Raw genomic sequence first — 22606 nt, 5'->3', positions numbered from 1 at the left:
TGTTATTTATTTCAAATGCTTGTATTTTACAATTTAATTTTAATATATAGATAGTGTAAAATATTTTATATAATTGTTTAATTATGTTTATTTTTTAAATAATTATTCATACTGTTAATATAAAAACTAATTATTATTATTAATGTGATGTTACATATTTAAATACATATATAAAATTATTCTATATTAATGTTACATTAAAATTAAATTTTTATATTTTATGATAAATTTTTAAATTCTCAATGCATTTGTTGTGTTTATTAAAGTAAAGTATTTAAAATTTTCTATTACTAGCAACCTTAACTTATATCTTTAGAGTATAAGTTAGCTAAACTCATAAATAAATAATAAAAACACTAATTTGGTTTCAGATAAATAAACTTATTTTTAGTTTGTCTTAAAAGGAAATAACTTCACTTCACTTGTGTATTAGTGTATGTGTTATTTATTTCAAACGCTTATATTTTACAATTTAATTTTAATATATGGATGGTATAAAATATTTTATATAGTTATCTAATTATATTTATTTTTAGATAATTATTTATACAATTAATATAAAAGTTAATTATTATTATTAATGTTATGTAATTAAACATGTATACAATTATTTTATATTAATAATATATTAAAATTAAATTTTCATATTTTATGATAAAAAAAAGTTGAAAACAAAGTAAAAGGTGAATGTGCATTTAAAATATTCCGAATTTCAAGAAAAACAAAGGTTTATATATTTAGCTTTTTTATATTATTAATGAAATTTAATAATTTATAAATAGACAAATAACACTATCTTTTTATGAGTTTACCTAACGTATTTTCTAAGGACGTATGTTAAGTTTATTAATTAAATTATTTATACAAAACATATAAAATTCAATTTTTAATGTATGTATTATACATTTATTTTAAATTAAAAATACTATTAAACTTTGCTACTAATAATTCAACAAAAATGAATTGTTTATAGTCACAGCCACAAAACCAAATAGACTTGAGTGTAACACTGTAATGAGTTGAAGACAACAACTGATCAATCAATCATCCAATTTGGACTTGTGAAAGAGATTTTTTATATTTTTGAATTTGTTAAAATGCATTTTTTCCATAGTTTCCGGTTATTAAAATAGAAGTGAAGCAGATAGTAATGAAAACTTCTATATTAAAGGGACCTATAAAGTTCTCAACCAAACAATATAGTTTCCTAAAAAAGAACAACTAAATTTTGTTTCAATGGTTAACCATTTCTTAGGGGATAGGCCAAACAATTTTTCATTGTTAACCATCATTTATGAGTTGAAGACCTATTTTGTCTGTTTTTCCTTCTTTGGTTTTCTTCAGTTTCTGAATGATTTCAATATACCAGGACTGAGAAACCACATCATGCTGCAATTTTTCTTCTCCCATCATTAATCCCCTACTTTGTTCTTAGCTAAAACTCCTCAATTACATTTGCATGTACCACTTTTAATTAATACCCTCCTAACCTATCTCAATCAATCAATCATTAGTCAATGTTTTTATATCTCTCTTTCTTTAGAGAAGATTAATTTCTCTTTTAATGTTTTTTCAACTGGGATTTGTAACGAACATGCAAATTCCATATGGTGATTATAGTCACTTATTTGAATTTGGTAACGGATAGAATATGTCTACTCCACCCCATTTAAGATTTTGATTATTGCATTGCATTGTGACCAAATATATAGTTTGTACTTTGAACATAACATTTCAGTTCACTAAAACAAAGATGGGTTTGAATTTAAGTAGCGCTCAAAGTTATCTTTGTAGAGTGATTCAACTTTCATCAAAGTATAGCTGGATCTTCATAAAAAGGCACCCATTAGTTTCTAGTGCCTTGATTTTCCTCTTCGTGTTGTACTTGTTCCTTTCTTATGTTTACCACTTCTTGCTTTACATGTTCCCATTCCTTTTGTGCACCGCAATCTTTGTTAAAATCTTTTGGAGCTCTGAGCAAAACCTTATTATAGATGTAAAAAAGGACAGCAAGAAAAAGAAAGTGGAGAGTGATGAAATTGCTGAAAAAAGGCATCCAAATACACCAATCTATGGAAGGCATGGAACCCTTGTTAAGTGTCCATCACAAAATGCAACAAGCAGAAGAAGGAACTTCACTGGGAGGAAGTTGGATGTGTACGGCGATCTAGAACACAAGGCGAAAGATTTGACCGAAGTGTTCCAAAATGAATTCACTAACATAATGTTTGGAAAATCAAGATCTTATAGGGTAGATGATGATCATTCGGATTTCTATGACTCTGTGGTGAAACATGAGACTCCTAAGTGTAAAAACGTGTTCTCTTCCGAACTACCACCACTGCCTGCCACCCCGAATCCACGCAATGTTAATCTCCACAATGATACCAAGAAAGAAGAGACTGATGAAAAGAATCCCAAGGATGAAGAAGTTAAAGAAGATATCGAGAAATCTGGTGAGATGACAGAGGATGAGCAGAAAGTTCCAATGGATATAGGTATCGCCGTGACGGAGAGAACCAAGAGGCTAGAGAACCTGATGGTAAGGAGAAGAGCAAGGGAGCAACTGAAGTTGCACATTGAGAAAGTTTTGGTTGATATGAAATCATCAGCTGCCAGAGGACAAAACATTGCACCATTGCTTGTGGCAAAAGTAAACAACTCTATGGATTCTTCAAAGGATGATTTTGATGGCATAGAGATGCCAGGTTCTGCACCAGCTATGAGAAGTCCTTTTGATATTCCCTATGATCCTTATGAAGAGAAACCCAATCTAACTGGGGATAACTTTGCTCAAGAATTCCCTTCTAGTCCACCACCCAACAAGGATACGGCATTCAGCAGGCATGAAAGCTTCATTTATGGATCCTCATATCAAAGTAATAGAAGGCATCTTTTAGGTAACAATCTGATCTTTTCAAAATTCAAAATGCTTAATTTTAGTCTTTAATGATATGTTATCATTTACTACACTAAAAACTGAAGGCCAAAACTAAAAATTTATCTAAGTTTTTTTCATATTTATTTCATTTAACTTTCTATTCAAATAATAACATATATTAGACAACAAATAATAATAATAATAATAATAACAAGAACATATTTGTTTTGAGATTATCGTTGCATATATATGTATATATATACACCAAAATCAACTACTAAATAAACAACAAAATATAAATATAAATATTAAAAATAAATTAAATAACACATGTATTTAAACACAAAAAAATACTAAAGAATTATTAGAATTTATTATTTTTGATTATCACTGTGTCATCAATTCAATTTTTTTTCTTTAGTTTAATAATCTAATAACATATTTTATTTTTATATTTTTAAATATTAATAGTTAATTCATCGACAAAATAATGAATTTTAATGGCTTCTAATATTTTTCTTTACACAAATATACAATGATTGATGTTGGAATATAAATAAATTTTGATACAATTAAAATTTCTTTAAGGAATTTTTTTTGTGATTTCAATGTATCATGTTTTCTGCAAATCTTAAATTTTAGGGTCAATTTTGTTAATCTACTCTTTGGGGTTGGAATTCTAATTATAAAATTAGGCTAGGTCCACTAGTATTAAACTATTAATAGAAAAAAAAAGGTTCTATTTTAGGCTAAAGAACTTTAATATGAAAAAAGAGGTGAATTTTTACCTTTTTAATATGACAGTTGAATGTATACATATTATTACTGTTGCAGGTAGAGGAAACCATGACTGGTTTAGCCAATTATCCAGATACGGCACTGAAGCAGCTGAATCAGTAACTCCTAATCCACTAAGCGACTACGACGAAACCACACATGACGAAGCAGAAGAGAGATGCGAATTCGAAGATAACGACGACATCGAAAGAAAAGAAGAGGACGTTGAAGCAGCAGAAGAGATCAACAATGCTGCTCCAACAATCAAGCATAACGTAACTCAATCACAGATAGAAGAAATCGCAGAAGACAACGACTCTGTCTACAAATCCGTTCCAGCTACCCTAGCCGCCGCCGCTAACGCTAACGCTAACAACGATAAAAATAATCAAGAAAACGCGACCTTAGACAACAGTACGTTAAGAAGCCACACACCTTCGCTTTCTCTGGCTTCAGATCTGCAAGTTGAAGTTTCCGAAGTCGGTTCGCCAACCGTAACCGTCGATGAGAGCCATGACACCGTTACTACCACAGATGGAGAGTCTGTGTTGTACGACGGAGACGTCGACAGAGACGTTACGTCCGGTAGCGAAGACATGTGGGGAGCGTCGCTGCACGCGCGAGAAAGGCGAAGAGTTAGCGAGCAAGACATATCGGAATTGAGTCACTGGAGGGAGATTTCTTCGCCGGGTTCTTTGAACGTAGACGAGGCAGAGAACGCGGCTGATGTGAGTTCAATGTCTTCGAAATCAGACTTGCCGGAAGATACACCTAGTGCAACTCATGCTGGAAGCAGAGATCACAATATCTTTGGAATTGGTATGATGGATTTTAGAGGAGAAATTTCCAGTAGATCACATCCTTCCCCTTCTTCTTCTTCTTCTTCCAAAGTGCCGCCGCGACGGAAGCGATTTATACCTAGCCGTAGCGCCGAGCGTACACCTGATCGTCGACCACAATATTCAGAAAAAGAAGAGGTAAGACTTGTTTTGATAGTTAGCTTCGTGATTAGACACATACGTATTATATATGGAATTTAATTGTTATATATTGTTATCACAAAAATAGAATTTTAGATATCTAACAATATTAAAAAAAAATAATTACCAAATCAATCACCCAAATTTTAAAAGCTAATATTTTAGTCTCCAAAAAAAATTATATATATTATAATCTCTAACTGAATTTTTGTTATTTTGTGATAACACTTATTAACGAAAACTGCTAAGTTGGCACGTTAATTTACACATGTGACTATTAGATGAATACTTAACAACTCCATATATGAATTAACGTGCAAACTCTGCGTCAGAAAGTAGATTGAGACTGTTATGTCTCATGGAAAAAAATATTGTGATTTGATCTTTATATTAATTTTTTTTGGGGTAAAAATATCCGCTTTTAAATTTTTAGAAACTGATATAGATAATTACTTTAAAAAAAATACTATATGTGTATATAAAAAATAACTACTATGTATTTGCTCATAAATACATAAGTTATTTAACTCAGTCTCAATTTATATTTTATATTTTAATATATATCGAATACAAGTGATTAATTTAGTACATGATTCTTGATGTACACTTAGTATAGTTTCTTGAATTTGAATCAAATTAATACTAGTCAATTCTTCATAATTTTTAAAAAAATATTGATAACATTTTTATAGATATTCAAAATTAATTTTTTTTAAACTCACTAAATTACTGTCATAAATAATCTTTTAATCATATAAATTTAATTAGATGACAAAGTAAGTAAAAATTAAACTTATTCATTTGCAGGGAAAGGAGAACTCTAAATTCATGAACAAACTATGCCTTTTGCACTTAGCATTTGGCACTCTACCATTTCGTTTTAGTTAACTTACGTAGATAGAAGGTGTATTGTTGAGATAATAATTTTTTTGGGTTAAAAATGTAACACCAACAACATATCTAAAACCTGTTTTTTACTTTGTTTTTCTTTACATTTACACAACTTTGTTTTGTAACAGGAATGGATTAATGTGACAGAGAATTTGATAAACAGGGTAGTAAACAACTCGGCAACTACTGAACAAGAAAACATTCAGATCATGAAAGGTAATGAAGATAGTGGTGGTGCATCAGTTGTAAGACAAAAAGTAGTTTATGAAGTTCCAACCAACTCAAGTTCATCAACTTCACCAAGGTCTATATTATTCCATAAGGCCATGGTAGACCAAGCTTCTTCATCAGCTCATAATCAGGAAATGCAATTAGACGTTCAACAATCTAACGTTGAGGATACGGTACCAGAAACCTTATACGGTGAAAGCGAACTTGACAACAAGCCTCAAAATAATCAGCCTTTAGACCTTAGTCATTCTCAGGTGTGAATTGTTCTAGCAAGTATTTTGCTTATTGCTTCTTTTATCTATATTTTTAGTAGCAAGTTAAACATTGAACATACAAGGGTTAGTTATAACTGTTAGTCAGAGTGATGAAACTCTTATTACTCAAGCCTTTTGGGCTATTATCAAATGTTCTGGTCTAGTTTGACTCTAATCTTATTTGGGTCTATCACTGACAAACCGTTATTCACTCACATAAATCTCAATTAGTGTATCTTAAAGGTGAACTTTTAAAGAATTCATATAATTTAACTATGGTTGTAACCTAGTTTGCCAACGACTAAGCCATAACTTGTGCATTATTTGTGATATTGACTAGGAGCATAGCCATTCCCCTGATACTTTCATTGAAGAATCAAAGAAAGACGAGAGCAATGAAGGCAAACTGATACCTTTAATTAGACAAGATGATAGTGCAGAACCCTCTATACCAGCTGAGGTGATGGCTTCAAAAGACATGAATGAGAAATCAAGAGATTTATTTGATGATAAGGTAACATTTGAGACTTTAAAAATTGACATGTTTTAGTATATTAGTCCGTCAAAACGCTATTACCTGTTGGTGTTGGCAATGTAGATCCCACTATTTGTTGATAATTTTTGGTCATGTTACATGACCAATAGTTGTGTTGTGTAGTCTGCATATAGCTAACATAAGGAAAAACAAAGAAATCAACTAATTAAAAATAGAGTTGCTAGCTACATAATATTGTCGGTCACTTTTTTTTCTCTCTTTTTTTTAATCTCTTACTATTATACATCTTTCTTGTAAAATTCAATAGGAGACCATGAACTCACAAATGCAAGAATCATCCTCACTAGTACACACAGAGAGTGAAGATAAACCCCAAGAATCAATAACACAAGAGGCTACCGAGGAACCATTAATAAATTTTGAAGCAAGTGGCACAAATTATACTAAAGATGTTGAAGGAGAACATGCAGATTTGAATATGAATGAAGTCATAGGTTTATCGGAATCAAAAGGTGAAAGTGATAACAAGAATGAATTAGATAAGTCACATCATGCCTCAGAAGAAGTGAATCTTTTGCAAAAGGAGCCAAATCAAAAGGTTGAAGATCATATGAAGCAAGACAAGTTGGACACACAAAAAATCTCTGAAGAATCTTCACTACCAAAGGTCACTGATGTAATCATCGATGCGGAAGAGAAGTTATTAGAATCTGATAATAGCAATAATGAAACCAAGCTTTTGTCTAAATCAACAAATGAAATTGATGAGGTGAGTAACAACGAAAATGAAAAAGCATGAAGAGTTACTTCAGCTTGAGGATCTTAGTGCACCAAAGCCAAATAAACCAAATGATAGCTCAAAGTTCCAAAGAGTCAGTAGTTTTGGTTGAACATGGTATTAGTGGAGCCAATTTTGATTGAACCAAAGACGAAAAATGAGGGCCTTGAAGAGTATTCGCTAAGGAGAAAAAAGAACTCTACATCAAGTTTTTTACATCTAATTATCAAATTAAATAATAACATGTGAACCTTTTCTTGACATGAGTAGAGACTTAAGCTGATAATTGAATGAATAATTCAAAAAGAACTTGATATACCTTTGTGAAGTGGTTCACTTGGACAAGTGTTTGAGGCTTGCTACTTTTTGGTGTTAGCACACAAGGAAGCGGAGTTCCATTACTTAGTTTTTTCCATCATCAAGTGTCAGATTAATCATGAGTCTGAAGTAGACAAAAGGAGATGGCATGAAGCAATCAAATATAGTATTTAATTTCACGCAATGAATGTGTTGTACATGGTTCCCATTTCCCAAGTTCAGAACATTATTCTCAGTCACAATGTACATAATGTTATCGTACTTAACAATGTAAATATATAAAAGGAAATTGTATTTTTGTTATCCAATACTTCAAAAAATGTATAAAAATAAAACTCCCATTATACAACTTCAACCATTAGGTAAGAGAGATCTGACAATTGATTTCGTTGACTACTTGTCCTTGACTCCCTTGTTTCTTCTCTTTGGTTCCATTGCTCATAGACACAGTGAAGTAGCTTTGCAATGAGTGACATGGATGAATATGATAGGTTGTACAAGAATCCCAACGAACCCATTGAAGCTCGTCTCAAAGACCTTCTTTCTCGTATGACTTTGAAGGAAAAGATTGCTCAGATGACCCAAATAGAGCGCAGGGTTGCTAGCTCCTCTGCTCTCAAGGACTTAAACATTGGTATCTATCTATTTATCTATAGCTTGGCCCCTTTCTAATTGAGTTCGAATTTTAGAAAGTTCGTTAATGCTTCAACAACTTTACATCCAGTAACTGGTGTTTTTCGCAGCTAAGCAAACTCTTGAGTTCCACGGATTTAGGTAAACTTTTGAGTTTGATTGGCTTATATATTGATTGGGGGTTTAGGAGACTTGGGTGACAGATTTATATACAATGTCTTGAACTTGTTTGAACCATGGACGTTTCTACTTGTCAGTTTCTACATTCTGTGATCATTACTTTATTTACATGGTACATTTACTTATTTCTGTTTTTCTGAAGGAAGTGTATTCAGGGGAATGGATCCTCTCCAGTTTTTTCAACACTTGACAAAATACAGTGCAATCTCTTACCTTTGATTTTAATAGTGGGACCAGAAATAAATAAGAGAGAGGGTGTGGTGAATGGTTAGATTAAACACTGCACACCATCCAGTTTTTTATTCACTGGAGAGGATCCACTCCCGTGTATTCAGTGCTCCAAACAATGGACCTTTTGAGAAGGCACTGTCATCAGATTGGTCTGATATGGTGGACGGCTATCAGAAGTTGGCGCTTGAATCACGGTTGGGGATACCAATCATTTATGGGATTGATGCTGTTCATGGTAACAATAGTGTCTACGGTGCTACTATATTTCCTCACAATGTTGGTCTTGGAGCTACCAGGTTGGTGTTCAATCTTCTCTCTTCACTTTGTTGTGTGTTTTGGGAGTATGCTCTCCCTTCATGTTCTTCCAGCCTGAATTTTCTAATAAACTTCTTGATATGTTAGCTAGAAACCTTTGTGATTGGAACCTTAACTTCAAATGGAGTCATTCCACATAAGTAGCTATTGAGATTAGAGTTATTAAAAGGTAGCTGAAAAAACCAAGGAAAATATGATTGAGATATAATATTATTGATAAGCTCAATTGTCAGAGCAGTAAGAGGTCGTGTGTACTTCAAAAGATGCCTAGAAGACCAAATACTTTCATGTTCTTGTATTCAATTTAATTCTTAAGAGCATGAATTCCAGCTCCTGATTTGGTAAGAGATTGCTTCTAGGTCATCTAGATTATGCTTTGTTTTGACATACAAGTCTTGTTGTTATCTTAAACAAACTTTGGTTTTTCATTCATGGTGTGGTAGAGATACAGATCTTGTTCAAAGAATTGGAGCTGCAACTTCACTTGAACTCAGAGCTAGTGGAATTCACTACACTTTTGCTCCTTGTGTGGCAGTAAGGCATCATAATCAACCAATCATTATTTGTTTCTGAATTAGTTATGCTCATTAAAAAAAAATCTTCTGACTTCCACTCTATACAAGAGTCATTTTAGCAATTCGTGCAATGTCAACAGTGGTTAGGCATGGTGTTAAAACTGGTATTTATTGAATGAAAATGCAGAAATTACAATAGAATAGAAAATGATAGCAGAGGAATTTCGAGAGTCCTCTTCTCTCCTAGTCTAGGCCTTTCCAAGTCTTTTCCTGCCCCAATACCTATTCGGTTCCTCCTTTTATTGCCTCACCCTCTCTCTAATCGAAATCTTCATAATCATGCAATTTCCCTGATTCTCCTCTGATTGATTCAATCAGTTATTGCCTCCTAAAATCATGCAGTCCCTGATTCTCCTTTAACTAATTCAATCAGTTATTGCTTCCTAAAATAAATCAATTATTTAAATCAGTTATTCCTCCCTTTCCTTTATTATTTCGTCTAGAATAATGATAAGGTAAAGGGATCATTATCTTCCCTTTTTTAGATGCCTGCACTGCTGACTCAGCATTTTCCTTAGGGTTTGTAACAATACCCTCCCCTTGAAGCATCACCTTGTCCTCAAGGTGAAAGGAGGAAAAAATGGTCTGGATCTCTCTTGCTGCCTCCCAAGAATTTTCAAATTCAGGGAGGTCCTTCCACTTGATCAAAACCTCCAGGTTCCCATCAGCCTTCTTTCTAACAGCCAATACATCTTCAGGTTCTGCTTGCAGTACATACTCCTCAGTCAAGGCTACTGGTAGGGGCTGAACCTGAGTGCTGGGGTTTACACATTTCTTCAACAAGGAGACATGAAAAACTGGATGCACTCTTGCATTGGGGGGAAGCTTCAGCTTATAAGCAACTTGTCCAATTTTCTCTAGAATTTCATAGGGACCATAGAATCTAGCACTCAGCTTCTGGTTTACTCTCCGGGCCAGTGTCTTCATCCGGTAGGGTTGCAACTTGAGATATACATGTTCCCCTGGTTCAAAAACCACTTCTCGCCTCTTACGATCTGCATATGTTTTCATCCGGTTCTGCGCCCTTTCTAGTTGGAACCGCAGCTCGTCCAGCATCTGATTGCGTTCCCCCATTAGAACTCTAACTTCCTCAACTGCAGCTTCTTCCCCTCCTCTCAACAACGCGGGAGGTTCTCTCCCGTAGAGTGCTTTAAATGGAGTCATTTTGATGGAGCCATGATAATTGGTATTATACCAATATTCAGCCCAACTCAACCAGCGAGGCCACTGCGTTGGTTTGGAACCTGTGAAGCATCGAAGATAGGTCTCCACGCACTTGTTCACCGCTTCACTTTGTCCATCAGTTTGCGGGTGATGGGCCGAACTCATTTTTAGCGCTGTGCCTGCTGCCTTAAAAATTTCAGACCAGAAAGCACTCATGAAGAGTCTATCTCGGTCGGAAACAATGGAACTTGGGAAACCATGAAGCCTCACAACCTCCTTCACGAACAGTTCAGCCACTTCTTTGGCTGTGTATGGGTGAGAAAGGGGGAAAAATGTGCATATTTGGTCAATCTATCCACCACCACAAAGATGGTGTCTTTCCCGGCAGCTTTCGAAAGCCCCCCAATGAAATCCATGGAAATATCCGACCAGACGTTGGTCGGAATTGGAAGTGGTTGCAGCAGGCCGGCCGGTGATAAAGTGGAGTGTTTGTTCCTCTGGCACACCTCACATTGCTTCACATATTCCATGATAGTTCCCTTCATTCCTTTCCAAAACAAAACTCCTGATATCCTCTTGTAGGTTCTAAAGAACCCGGAATGCCCTCCTATCTTCGAATCATGGAATTCTCGGAGGAATTTAGGAATCCACTTGGAATGCTTCGAAATGACTAACCGGCCATGGTACAGCAGCCTCCCATTGCGCCATTCATACCCAGCTGCTATTTCTCTCCCCTGAATCAAGTCTTGGATAATCCCTTGTAGCTTGGGATCTTGCTGGACTTCTTCCTCTATGCCTTCCCAATCTGCAGTGGACACTACTGAAACTGCTGCAAACTGAAATTTCCTGGAGAGTGCATCAGCAACTCGGTTATCACTTCCTGCCTTGTATTTGATCTCAAAGTCGTACCCGAGCAGCTTAGTTATCCATTTTTGCTGTTCTTCTCCACCAATCCTCTGATCAAGCAAAAATTTGAGGCTTTTTTGATCCGTGTAAACCGTGAATCGCCGTCCTAAGAGGTAATGTCTCCACCTTTGGATGGCCAATACGATGGCCATCAGCTCCCTCTCATACACGGATTTGGCTTGGGCCCTCTCTGAGAGTTTTTGGCTCATAAATGCTATGGGTCTGCCCTCTTGTAACAGCACCGCCCCAATTCCTTTTCCAGAAGCATCGGTCTCTAAAGCAAATGGCTTGGAAAAAAGATGGAATGGCTAATACCGGCACGGTCACCATGGCCTTCTTCAATTGTTCGAAGGCTGCCTGCGCGTCACTTCCCCATCGGAAACAGTCTTTCTTCAACAGTTGCGTGAGAGGCCAGGCGATAGCACCATAGTTCTTCACAAACCGGCGGTAGTATCCGGTCAGCCCCAAAAAACCCCGCAACCCTTTTAAATCCTTCGAAATGGGCCAATCTACCATGTCTTGTATTTTCTGAGGGTCTGCAGCCACCCCTTCATTGGAAATCACATGCCCCAAGTAATCAATCTTCTCTTGGGCGAATTTGCACTTCTTCTTGTTGAGGAAGAGTTTATGGCTCCGGAGGACCGTGAATATTTGTCGCAAGTGATCCCAATGATCCTCTAAACTGCTACTATAAACAAGAATATCGTCAAAAAATACCAGAATAAATTTCCTCAAGAAAGGCCTCAATACCTGGTTCATGAGTGCCTGGAAAGTGGAAGGGGCGTTGGTAAGCCCAAAGGGCATCACCATGAACTCATAATGGCCCTCATGAGTTCGGAATGCTGTCTTGGGAATGTCCTCTTCCCGCATACGAATCTGGTGGTATCCCGATTTAAGGTCGAGCTTCGAAAACACCCTTGCTTCTCCCACCTCATCCAACAGCTCTTCGATGATCGGAATGGAAAACTTGTCGGCCACCGTGATTCGGTTCAAGGCCCTGTAGTCTACGCAAAACCGCCAACCACCATCCTTCTTGACTAAAATGACTGGACTCGAGAACGGGCTGGTGCTGGGCCGAATTATTCCCGAACTCAACATCTCCTCTACTATTTTCTCAATCTCGGTCTTCTGGTAATGGGGATAACGGTATGGCCTAATGCGAGGAATTGTTGATCCTTCCTTCAAGATTATGGCATAATCTTGTTCTCTCTTGGGAGGTAGTCCCTCCGGTGTGCTAAATAAGTCCCCAAAAGATTGCAGAAATTGCTCAACATCCCCAGAAAAGGGTTCTGCAGGTTGGGTTTCAGTGGCTGCCAGGACAGGGGTGATGACAAAACCTTCTTCTTGATTCTTTAGCGCTTGCAAGGTAGTCTTCCAAGAGGCCTTACTTCTGCTTAGTGAAGGATCTCCCTGCAAATGGAATTCCTTATCTCCTTGCTTCCAGCTCAAAGTTAATTCATTATAATCCCCCACAAATTTTCCCAAGCTGGCCAGCCATCCTGCTCCAAGAACAACCTCTGAACAGCCCAGTTTCATGACAAAAAAACTCTGAATAATTGGAATTCCTTGAATAGTCACCTGCAGTTTCTCACAGCCCTCATGTCCCCTTTCTATGGCACCATTCCCTACCTCTACTCGAAATTCCCGTACTCTTTTCACTGGCAGGGACAGCCACCTAACCACCTCGGTGGCTATGAAGTTTGCCGACGCTCCTGGGTCTATGAGTACCATCACTTCCTGGCCCATGATCGCCCCTCTCACCTTGAAGGTTTTGTGTGTTGTCAATCCCCAAAAACTGTAGGAAGACAACTGCAGTTCAACTCCTTTGGGTTTCTCCACTGGCAATTCTGACCTCTCATCCTCCTGCTCGGCTTCGTGGTCTTCTTCTTCTTCTTCAATCAACAAAATCTTGTAGTGTTTCATAGGACAGACATGGGTCGGTCCCCACTTCTCTCCACAACGGAAACATAAGCCTTTCCGCTGTCGCTCTGCCCATTCCTCATCGGAGAGTCACCGCGTTCCACTGCCTCTGGTCCCAGAGGATGACGCCGCGCCGCCTCCCCCAACCGAGATCGAGTTAGTGCTAGCGCGTGTGATCGAAGGGGCTCGGTTGGTGTTGGGTCCCGATTCCACTCTCACTCCGCTTCTGGAATCATGTAAGTTGGGACGAGTCCAGTTAGGATTTTTTTGAAATCCCATGCTGATAGATCCAGGTCCCCCCGACCCGCCTCCTTTGGATCCTCCTTCTCCTTTTCTGCCCGTCGAGTTCACTCCGGAATCCTGCCAGGCACGGTTTCTCCACTCAATCGCCATGGCTCTATCCATCAACGCCGGCAGATTATCAAAGCTTGCCACGTCCAGTTCTGCCTGAATCTCCCTTCTAAGGCCGTTCACAAAAATACACATGAGAGTCTCTGCCCCGAGGTTTCGTTGTGTCCTGGCCGCTGCTTCAAAATCTCTTCGGTACTGTGCGACGTCTCCGACTTGGCGCACCTGTAACAGCGGAGCCATTGGGTTAAGAGCTGCTTCTGGTTGGAACCTCTTTAGGAGGTCTTGCTTGAACCTCATCCAGGTATGAAAAGGAGTGTTCTTCCCACCATTCGAACCAGGTGAGGGCCTCCCCTTCCAAAGCCAGTGTTGCGAAATCCAGCCTCTGCGCCATAACTACTCCGATTACCCTGAAGTAGCGTTCCATTCTCACCAACCAGCCATTCGGATCCTCCCCCGAGAATATCGGTAAGTCAAATTTTCGAATTGGTTCGAATCTCCTCTGCCCTTCGTCTTCTGCACCGTTCCCTTCTACCCTCTCGTCATCTTGCTCGTTCCTTCCACCGTCATTTCCTTCTCCGGTGTCGTTTGCACCAGCGCCTCCACCTTGGTGCTGTTGAGGTAGCCACTCCCTTATTTGTCTCAACATATTTGCTGAGAATGCCTCCAAGGATCGTTGTTGAGCTTCCTGTAACTCCTCAATCCGTTTCTCTACCGCATCCAACCTTGACTCCATGGCAGCTCGCGTGGACACCATGCACAGAACACCCAGAACCGGTGCTCTGATACCAGTTGTTAAAACTGGTATTTATTGAATGAAAATGCAGAAATTACAATAGAATAGAAAATGATAGCAGAGGAATTTCGAGAGTCCTCTTCTCTCCTAGCCTAGGCCTTTCCAAGTCTTTTCCTGCCCCAATACCTATTCGGTTCCTCCTTTTATTGCCTCACCCTCTCTCTAATCGAAATCTTCATAATCATGCAATTTTCCTGATTCTCCTCTGATTGATTCAATCAGTTATTGCCTCCTAAAATCATGCAGTCCCTGATTCTCCTTTAACTGATTCAATCAGTTATTGCTTCCTAAAATAAATCAATTATTTAAATCAGTTATTCCTCCCTTTCCTTTATTATTTCGTCTAGAATAATGATAAGGTAAAGGGATCATTATCTTCCCTTTTTTAGATGCCTGCACTGCTGACTCAGCATTTTCCTTAGGGTATGTAACACATGGGTTTGTACTTTTGCGGCATCTATTCTTGGTAGCATGGAAGAGGTGATAGATGGCAACCCTATATTGACGTTTACAAGTAAAGAGCAAAATCATACTTAATGTAGTGTTACAATCCAGATTTTGGCCTAGATAAGCAGTGGTTATTTGGTCCTTACTCCTTATTTGAAAATATTATTTGGCATTTTACCTTGAAGCAATTAATATTGTGTATGTTCTGTACTTAGTACTATTGCTGTGTACAGTTACTCTGTACTGTACAACAAAGTCTCTTACAAATAATATTAGAGTTGTATAGTAATACTCACACATTCACGAAAAAAAAGGGTTATGAAAGAGAGTAAAAATGTTTCGCTTCTTCTGAACTGAATTTAGAGATGAGAATTGATTCTGGTTAATAAAAACCAAACATCTTCTCAAATTGATGAAATTTTGGAAAACTTAAGATTTAAACATCCATGACAATAAGAGGCATAGGTTGTGCTTCTTTTTCTTTTATTTGTGGCACTTAACATTCAAATAGACTAGTACTGAAAATGCAGATATTCAACTCACATAAATAGTTGAATGGACAGGTTTGTAAAGATCCAAGATGGGGAAGATGCTATGAGAGTTACAGTGAAAACACTGAAATTGCTGGAAAGATGACTTCTTTTGTTTTAGGTTTGCAGGGCCATCCTCCGGAAGGATACCCAACAGGCTACCCGTATGTGGCTGGAAGGTAGACGAAAGCCATTGATGCTACTTACATTGGTGGAGAGACAGAGACGGAAAGATGGAGACTGAGAGACAGAGACGGAAAGACTGGAATTGAAATAAATCTTAATATTCTCTTTAGTGTAAAGTGGAAGACAGAAATTGAAACAAGAATGAAATTTTAATTTAATTTGTATAAAAGATAAAATTAGAATTAATTAATTGAAATGAAGGTATTTTAGGTATAAAATATTATTAAAATTTCAGTCTTCATCTTTAAAAATTTTAGTCCCCTATGTTCCCATTTTTTGGAGGTACTCAAATACTAAAATTTTGGGGACAAAGATAGAAATTTTAATACCAGTCTCTAAACCAACAAACATGATATTGAGTCTCAGTCTCTAGTCTCTGTCTCATTACCTCAAACCAAATGCTAGCTAAGAGACTTAATCTACAAATCTCTTACCTTTGTCATCTTTTTTCTTCATAGTCTTCTCTTGACTGTTTTTTTGAATTGATTGTAAATGAAAATGCATCTGGTTGAAATTCCTTTAGCAATCTATATACCAGCATAAATCTTTAAAAGCCATCACAATCTCAAGTTGTGAAATTACTCTTTTCGGAATTTGAAACAAACACATCCTAAAAAGAAGGAAATCTCTATGGCTTTTGAGTTTCCTGAAGTTATTGTGAAAGGGAGTAACTCAACTCTCATTGTGCAGGAAAGATTTATTTTTCCTTCTATCCCAAGTACTGCTGTAAAATGTGACATGTTTGTTTAAAAAATTTGTTACATTTTTCCTAGTTTACATGTCATTTATTTTACACATATGTGCAATTTAAGTACTTGCATGCTCTTGGAGTATTTTTAGTGCATGATCCAAAAGCATCCATAACCACTCATTCTATATCTTTTATATAACTTCTAAACATTATAAACAAAAACAAGAAGCTGTAAATGTTCTTTGAGCACAATGAGTTAGCTTTCATTTTTTTTTTTAAAATGAGCGATGAGTTACATATCTTTCTTTATCAAGGCCATATTCATTCACCTGAGTTGCATTACAGGAACAATGTTATTGCTTGTGCCAAGCATTTTGTTGGAGATGGAGGAACAGAGAAAGGTGTAAATGAGGGGAATACTGTGTTATCATATGAAGACTTGGAGAGAATACACTTGGTCCCTTACGTGTACTGTATACAGCATCGAGTTTCGACCATTATGGTGTCATATTCTAGCTGGAATGGAAACAAACTCCATGGTCACCATTTTCTTCTAACTGAAATTTTGAAAGGAAAACTAGGCTTCAAGGTGGGATGTTTTCTACAAATTTTATCTTGAGTAAAGTGAAAATTAGATTCTCGAGGATTTTGACTTAGAACTAAGTAGTCTTTGAAGAAAATAAAAGTACCATGGATATTAAACAGTGGACACTTATGTCCTTCCGCTAATGGATAGTGCAAAACGAAACAGAGTTGCCCATGTATTTCGATATCTACAGACTACAGTGGTGTGTGTCCTATTGTTGTACGTGAGCATGGAAACAATGTAGTTTTGAACAGTAAAACATTCATTATCTTTTGAGTTTCTATATAACCTTTATCAGCTGTCCTCTATTTATAACGAATCCTACTAAATTAGGTGAAGTTTTGCTCCAAAAGTTGTTATCTTACATAACAATCTTTCAAAAATAGACACATTGCAGTAGTTGACGGTATATATAAGCACCATCGTTAAGTTTTACGTGATGAATTGATAGAAGGATATAACGTGTCCACCATTTGTTATCTTAGGGGTCCAAATTGGTACTTTTTTTTTCAAGGATTAATTGGTCCGAAGTTAAAATCTTCAGAGACCTAATTGTCACTTTACTTTATTATCTTTTAATCAATTGCTGCCATAAGCAAACCACTTTTACAAACCATGTCATTGTTACATTTTGGTACATCATTCAATCAATATATCTAGATACAATATCCAGTAATTCACCAAAAAGTTACAGTGACTGGTAAAAGGGAACACAGGGAGTGTTTTCTTTTATTTGTGAAATTCATATAAAGCATAATGGATAGACCAAATACTTTGGTATAGGGATTTGTGATTTCTGATTGGGAGGGAATTGATGAACTCTGCCAACCATACGGATCAGATTATCGTCACTGCATCTCCACTGCCATCAATGCAGGAATTGACATGGTATACTTCAATTCCCTATGTATTTTAGCAATGATGCTTAGCTTTATTTGCTTTTCTAAATAGTATCATAAGGGCATTAATATATTTTAGCAAGGTGCCTTGAGAATTGATAAGCAAAACCTGTTTTATCTTCTATTTAAATATACATTCTCAAAAATATGCAGGTGATGGTCCCTTTTAGATATGAACTTTTCTTGGAAGAGTTGGCCTTTCTAGTGCAATCAGGGAAAATACCAATAGCCAGAATTGATGATGCTGTTGAGAGGATTTTGAGAGTGAAGTTTGCTGCTAAACTTTTTGAGTTTCCTTTGACTGACAAATCTTTGCTTGATATAGTTGGTTGCAAGGTAAGCAAAATTAGCTCCCACTAAATTTCTCTTTCAAGTGCTAAGGCTTTTTACTAATCATTTTTGGATATTTTATGATACTTCCGTGTCTGATCAAGCTGAGTGAGTTTTGTCATAATCTAAAGAAGTTTTCCGTTATTGTCTTGAAATAAAGGATACAAAGACATTAGTGTTACGAAATAGAGAGTAGCGCAAGCGTTAGTGGAATAACAAAAACCAACACAAAAAGGATTAACATGGTTTGACTTAACACCTATGCCAACGAACAAAGACAACAAACAAATATTTCACTATGAAATATAAAAGAGATACAAAATAGGCGATGATTTTACTTAAAAGAAAAATATAGGTAAACAATGAAAATACTAAACAATGTGAACAAATGGATATATTGGATGTTCAATTTACTAGGTGTGCGGATGGTTATCCTAATATTAAGATTTAGGTGAGTAATTTGAGGATGTAGTGTGTTTTTATTTTATTGGGCCAATTTTAGAACTCATTATTCACAAAAGTCATTATCTACCTAGCAAAGTCCTTAATTAAATCAAATGTCTAATGAGATATCAAAATGATGACCAAACACTACCAACGCAAGTTGGCACAATTGGATGAGGGTCTGTGTTCCTTAACCATTTTTTCCAGGTTCGATACTCACTGGAGGATGGGAATGGAGCTTGCTTGGGAGAGTTGCCCACTTTGTGCCTCTGCAGTACCCAAGGGATTAGTCATTGGGTTTCCGGCCCGATGGATATTTGGTGCAAACCAAAAAAAAAAAAAAGATCACAAAATAAAAGAAACTCAAAACAACACTCTCACCAAGTATACCAAAAGGACATGTGTTGAAGCAAGAAGCAAAATTACTTCTGCTGCTGGATATACAACACGGTTGTGTTTGGTGCACAATGAGCTTCGGCTAAATGCAACAAGCCACAAAAGTTGATAAAAAACTAGGCCACCGACAATTTAACTTTTAGCAACCTAAATTGATTTTAAATATTTCAGAATAATTAGGACAAAAACATGTTTGGGGAACGAACAAACATTTAATCTAAGCTGGAGTTTTTCTTTTAATAAAATAAAGCTTTATAATTATTATTTTTTCATGGACAAGTTCGTCCAAAAATTTAGCATTCTTAAGGGAAGGACCATGTTAAATTTATATTATAACATTATGGACATTTTGAAAACAAGAAAACGTAGGGGATGATTTTGATTTTCAACAAAAACCTCAAGAACCAAAGCAGTACTTACTTAACCTACAAAACAATGTGCCTGCAGAGGCAGTATTCTCCAAGAAATTAAGTCAATAATCATGAGGAAAAAGGAAGAGAATGAGAGAGCATCAATAAATATCTGTAAGAGACACAACTAAAACTGCTTCAACTTAAACTATCTTCGAAGGAAAAATATCCTAAATAATAAGATTTTTTGTATGGTTATGGTTCCATTTCGAATCAAAATTACTATATGTTCTTGCCAAAATGTTCACAATTTTATACTGTCATTTGAATGTTATGTACAATTTTTTTTCTTTAATTGATAGACTTCCAATTACCATCAAACTGTTTCTGCAGCCACATAGAAATCTAGCTCGAGAAGCTGTTCAAAAGTCCTTGGTCCTGTTGAAAAATGGAAAGGATCCTGGTAAACCTTTTCTTCCCTTGAGCAAGGATGCTAAAAGAATTCTTGTTTCTGGAACTCATGCCGATGATATCGGATATCAATGTGGAGGGTGGACCGGTTCTAAATATGGATCTAGTGGCCAGATCGCAATTGGTAAGCCATTGTTATATTTCTGATTCTGTATATATAATTCTCTAAGCTGCTTTAGAAGAGATCATTGCTATTATTGATGTGTTTACAAAGTGAGTTTTGGAAAGAAAGGATTGGAAAGTTTTTCGATCTGTCCACTCCCCAATACCAAGATTTAATCATAAATGTAGGATTAATATCTGCACTAAGAAATATATTTTTTTTCTTTGATTTGTTAATATTTTCCATGGTACTGAGTTGTGACATTTATACAGATATGCTTGGTTTTTGAATTTTCTTTAGAGTGGAAGTTGTGAAATTTGTAGAACGGAAGTATGTAATGTGAAAAACTTCCTTAGTTTAATAACTATTACATTTGAACTGAGGACTCAGCTTTTTGATCTGTGTCATAAATATTCAAAGAGTTTTATTGGCTATTGATCAGCTAACACAATGCTAGTCTTTTATCTGGTTTTCCAATTATTCACAATATCGGTAGAGTTTGATCATTGATGCTTCTATAGCTTAAAATCTTTGAGTAATTCGTTCCATTTCAGGCACAACTATCTTAGATGCTATTAAGGAAGCAGTGGGAGTAAAAACAGAAGTCATTTATGAGCAATATCCATCAATAGAGACCATCAAGCGCCACGAGTTTCCTTTCGCCATTGTTGTCGTCGGTGAGGCTCCCTACGCTGAGGGCAGAGGTGACAATTCAGAGCTCACAATCCCTTTTAATGGATCTAGAATCATAAACCTGGTTGCTGATAAAGTCCCAACACTAGTGATTCTGATATCTGGAAGACCATTGGTCATAGAGTCATGCTTGTTGGAAAAGATAGATGCTCTTGTTGCTGCTTGGTTGCCAGGTACTGAGGGACAGGGAATCACAGATGTCATCTTTGGTGATCATGAATTCAAGGGTCAACTACCAATGACATGGTTCAGAAGAGTTGAACAGCTTGATCAACTAGTTGATCATGGAGTTAAGTCCTATGATCCCTTGTTCCCTCTTGGTTATGGACTAGCATATAATAAGGAGAATTTATATGATTAAGGTTCTGGTTCGATTTCGTCTTCAGACACAAATACTGACACGGAAAAATATAGACAGAGACATAAAAATTGTCTTTGTATTTTATTTGATAAAAATAAATATACAAAAAGAAAGTAAAGTTGTGAAACTGGAAGAGACAAATTTGAAACTATAAACTGGAACGAGAATAAGATGGGTAAATAGTGATAAAAAATTTATGTTTTTCTATCTATTGTTGTGTCATTGTCATCCATAAAAGAAACTTGTAGATTTCTTTTTTTAAGATCGAATCTTTGTCTGTCTCTTATTTCGTCCTTCTTTTCAAACATCTTATCATTTCTGTATTTTCTCTTGGAACAAAATCCAAACTAAAGGTAAACACACCCCACCCCTTAAGAAAATTTGAAAAAACTTTAAATTTGTCATTTATATTAATTATTAAGTACACTTTCAAATTTGAATGAGCTAAAATTCTCGTATCAAAACTCTTGTTTTTTTAGTTAGTATTAAGTCTGACGAGAATAATATTTTACAACCAGCAATTCGTTGATTTTCAAACCAACCCATTAACTATCTATTATTGAGTCCTTGGATTTCCGAAATAGTGTAAAGTGCTTCGAATCATTGCTATTTGACTCGGACCTATTCTAAAAAAGTCGAGGCATTTCGAATTTTTTGTTGACACGGACAAAGTCAAGGAAAACCTCTGAAATTATTTCAATATTGGACCTTGGATTGTCACCTTAAAAGATACATTAGTAACTATTTTTCGTGAATAAAAATAAAGATTAATCTTACGTAGCTCTTCTGAAAATTCACCCTTCCCATCCTAAATATCTAAACATTGGACTAACAAGTTCACAAAGTAAAATGTCCTACATATAATCATTCTATTTTGTCGATTTTTAGCAAATCAATGATGATTCGATATTTAATGGTTTGTGAGCGAAACCTACTTCTCTTTGCAAATACGAGTTTTATTTTGCATCAAAATCCATGCCTTTGACAGTGACAAAGTAGAAGGAACCAAATTTTGCAGAAATTCAAAGTGAACAATAAAATTTAAATGTCTTGAATAAAAGGAAAATCAAATTAAATAAAGGAAAAATGTTTGGAAAAATAAAGGACAAATTGAAAGGTAAAGACTGGAAAGGATAAAAGTGGCTGAATTTAAAGGAATCGAAATGACATTACAAAGAAGATAAATTGCATGAAAAGGAAAGTTGTAGAGAATTTACATAAAAAGTAAAGACATGGAAGGAACCCTTCAAAGAAAAAGACTCTTGACTGACTCAGAAAGTCACTGGGAATGTGAGTGAGTGTGAGTGTTTTCTCTGAAAAGATTCCAACCTTTGTTCCTTCGATCTTTCACATATTTATAGAAGACTTTAATTAAATTCAGATATAACTTCCACGTGCGTTAATCCTTGAATAACTGTTACCGCTCTCCTTGAGTGCCGTCTGGA

General features: G+C 36.1%; 2 protein-coding genes across 2 annotated transcripts; both read left to right on the top strand.

Moving 5' to 3' along the window:
- The first annotated feature begins 1753 nt into the window (after nt 1–1753).
- Nucleotides 1754–7309, top strand: LOC110274034 (uncharacterized). Its single transcript, XM_052251547.1, has 5 exons — nt 1754–2879; nt 3716–4635; nt 5658–6014; nt 6355–6528; nt 6818–7309. Exons 1-5 carry the CDS (start codon nt 1754–1756, stop codon nt 7307–7309), a joined length of 3069 nt encoding a protein of 1022 aa, XP_052107507.1.
- A 669-nt stretch (nt 7310–7978) lies between these two features.
- Nucleotides 7979–21384, top strand: LOC107458393 (uncharacterized). Its single transcript, XM_016076599.3, has 9 exons — nt 7979–8243; nt 8745–8946; nt 9409–9499; nt 15685–15830; nt 16874–17117; nt 17898–18002; nt 18167–18349; nt 19927–20128; nt 20662–21384. Exons 1-9 carry the CDS (start codon nt 8072–8074, stop codon nt 21159–21161), a joined length of 1845 nt encoding a protein of 614 aa, XP_015932085.1. The 5' UTR covers nt 7979–8071; the 3' UTR covers nt 21162–21384.
- Nucleotides 21385–22606: the final 1222 nt, after the last annotated feature.

Source organism: Arachis duranensis, chromosome 7, assembly GCF_000817695.3.
Source record: "Arachis duranensis cultivar V14167 chromosome 7, aradu.V14167.gnm2.J7QH, whole genome shotgun sequence".
Taxonomy (NCBI): domain Eukaryota; kingdom Viridiplantae; phylum Streptophyta; class Magnoliopsida; order Fabales; family Fabaceae; genus Arachis; species Arachis duranensis.
This window is presented reverse-complemented; position numbering and strand designations above follow the sequence as displayed.

What these genes read in the sequence shown, in the direction of transcription:
- LOC110274034 (XM_052251547.1), top strand. Translation starts at nt 1,754, where the DNA reads ATGGGTTTGAATTTAAGTAGCGCTCAAAGTTATCTTTGTAGAGTGATT. An exon ending in AATATTCAGAAAAAGAAGAG is followed by an intron (nt 4,636 to 5,657) that starts GTAAGACTTGTT and finishes GTTTTGTAACAG; the next exon opens with GAATGGATTAATGTGACAGA. An exon ending in TAGACCTTAGTCATTCTCAG is followed by an intron (nt 6,015 to 6,354) that starts GTGTGAATTGTT and finishes GATATTGACTAG; the next exon opens with GAGCATAGCCATTCCCCTGA.
- LOC107458393 (XM_016076599.3), top strand. Translation starts at nt 8,072, where the DNA reads ATGAGTGACATGGATGAATATGATAGGTTGTACAAGAATCCCAACGAA. An exon ending in GTTGGTCTTGGAGCTACCAG is followed by an intron (nt 8,947 to 9,408) that starts GTTGGTGTTCAA and finishes ATGGTGTGGTAG; the next exon opens with AGATACAGATCTTGTTCAAA. An exon ending in TACCCGTATGTGGCTGGAAG is followed by an intron (nt 15,831 to 16,873) that starts GTAGACGAAAGC and finishes GTTGCATTACAG; the next exon opens with GAACAATGTTATTGCTTGTG.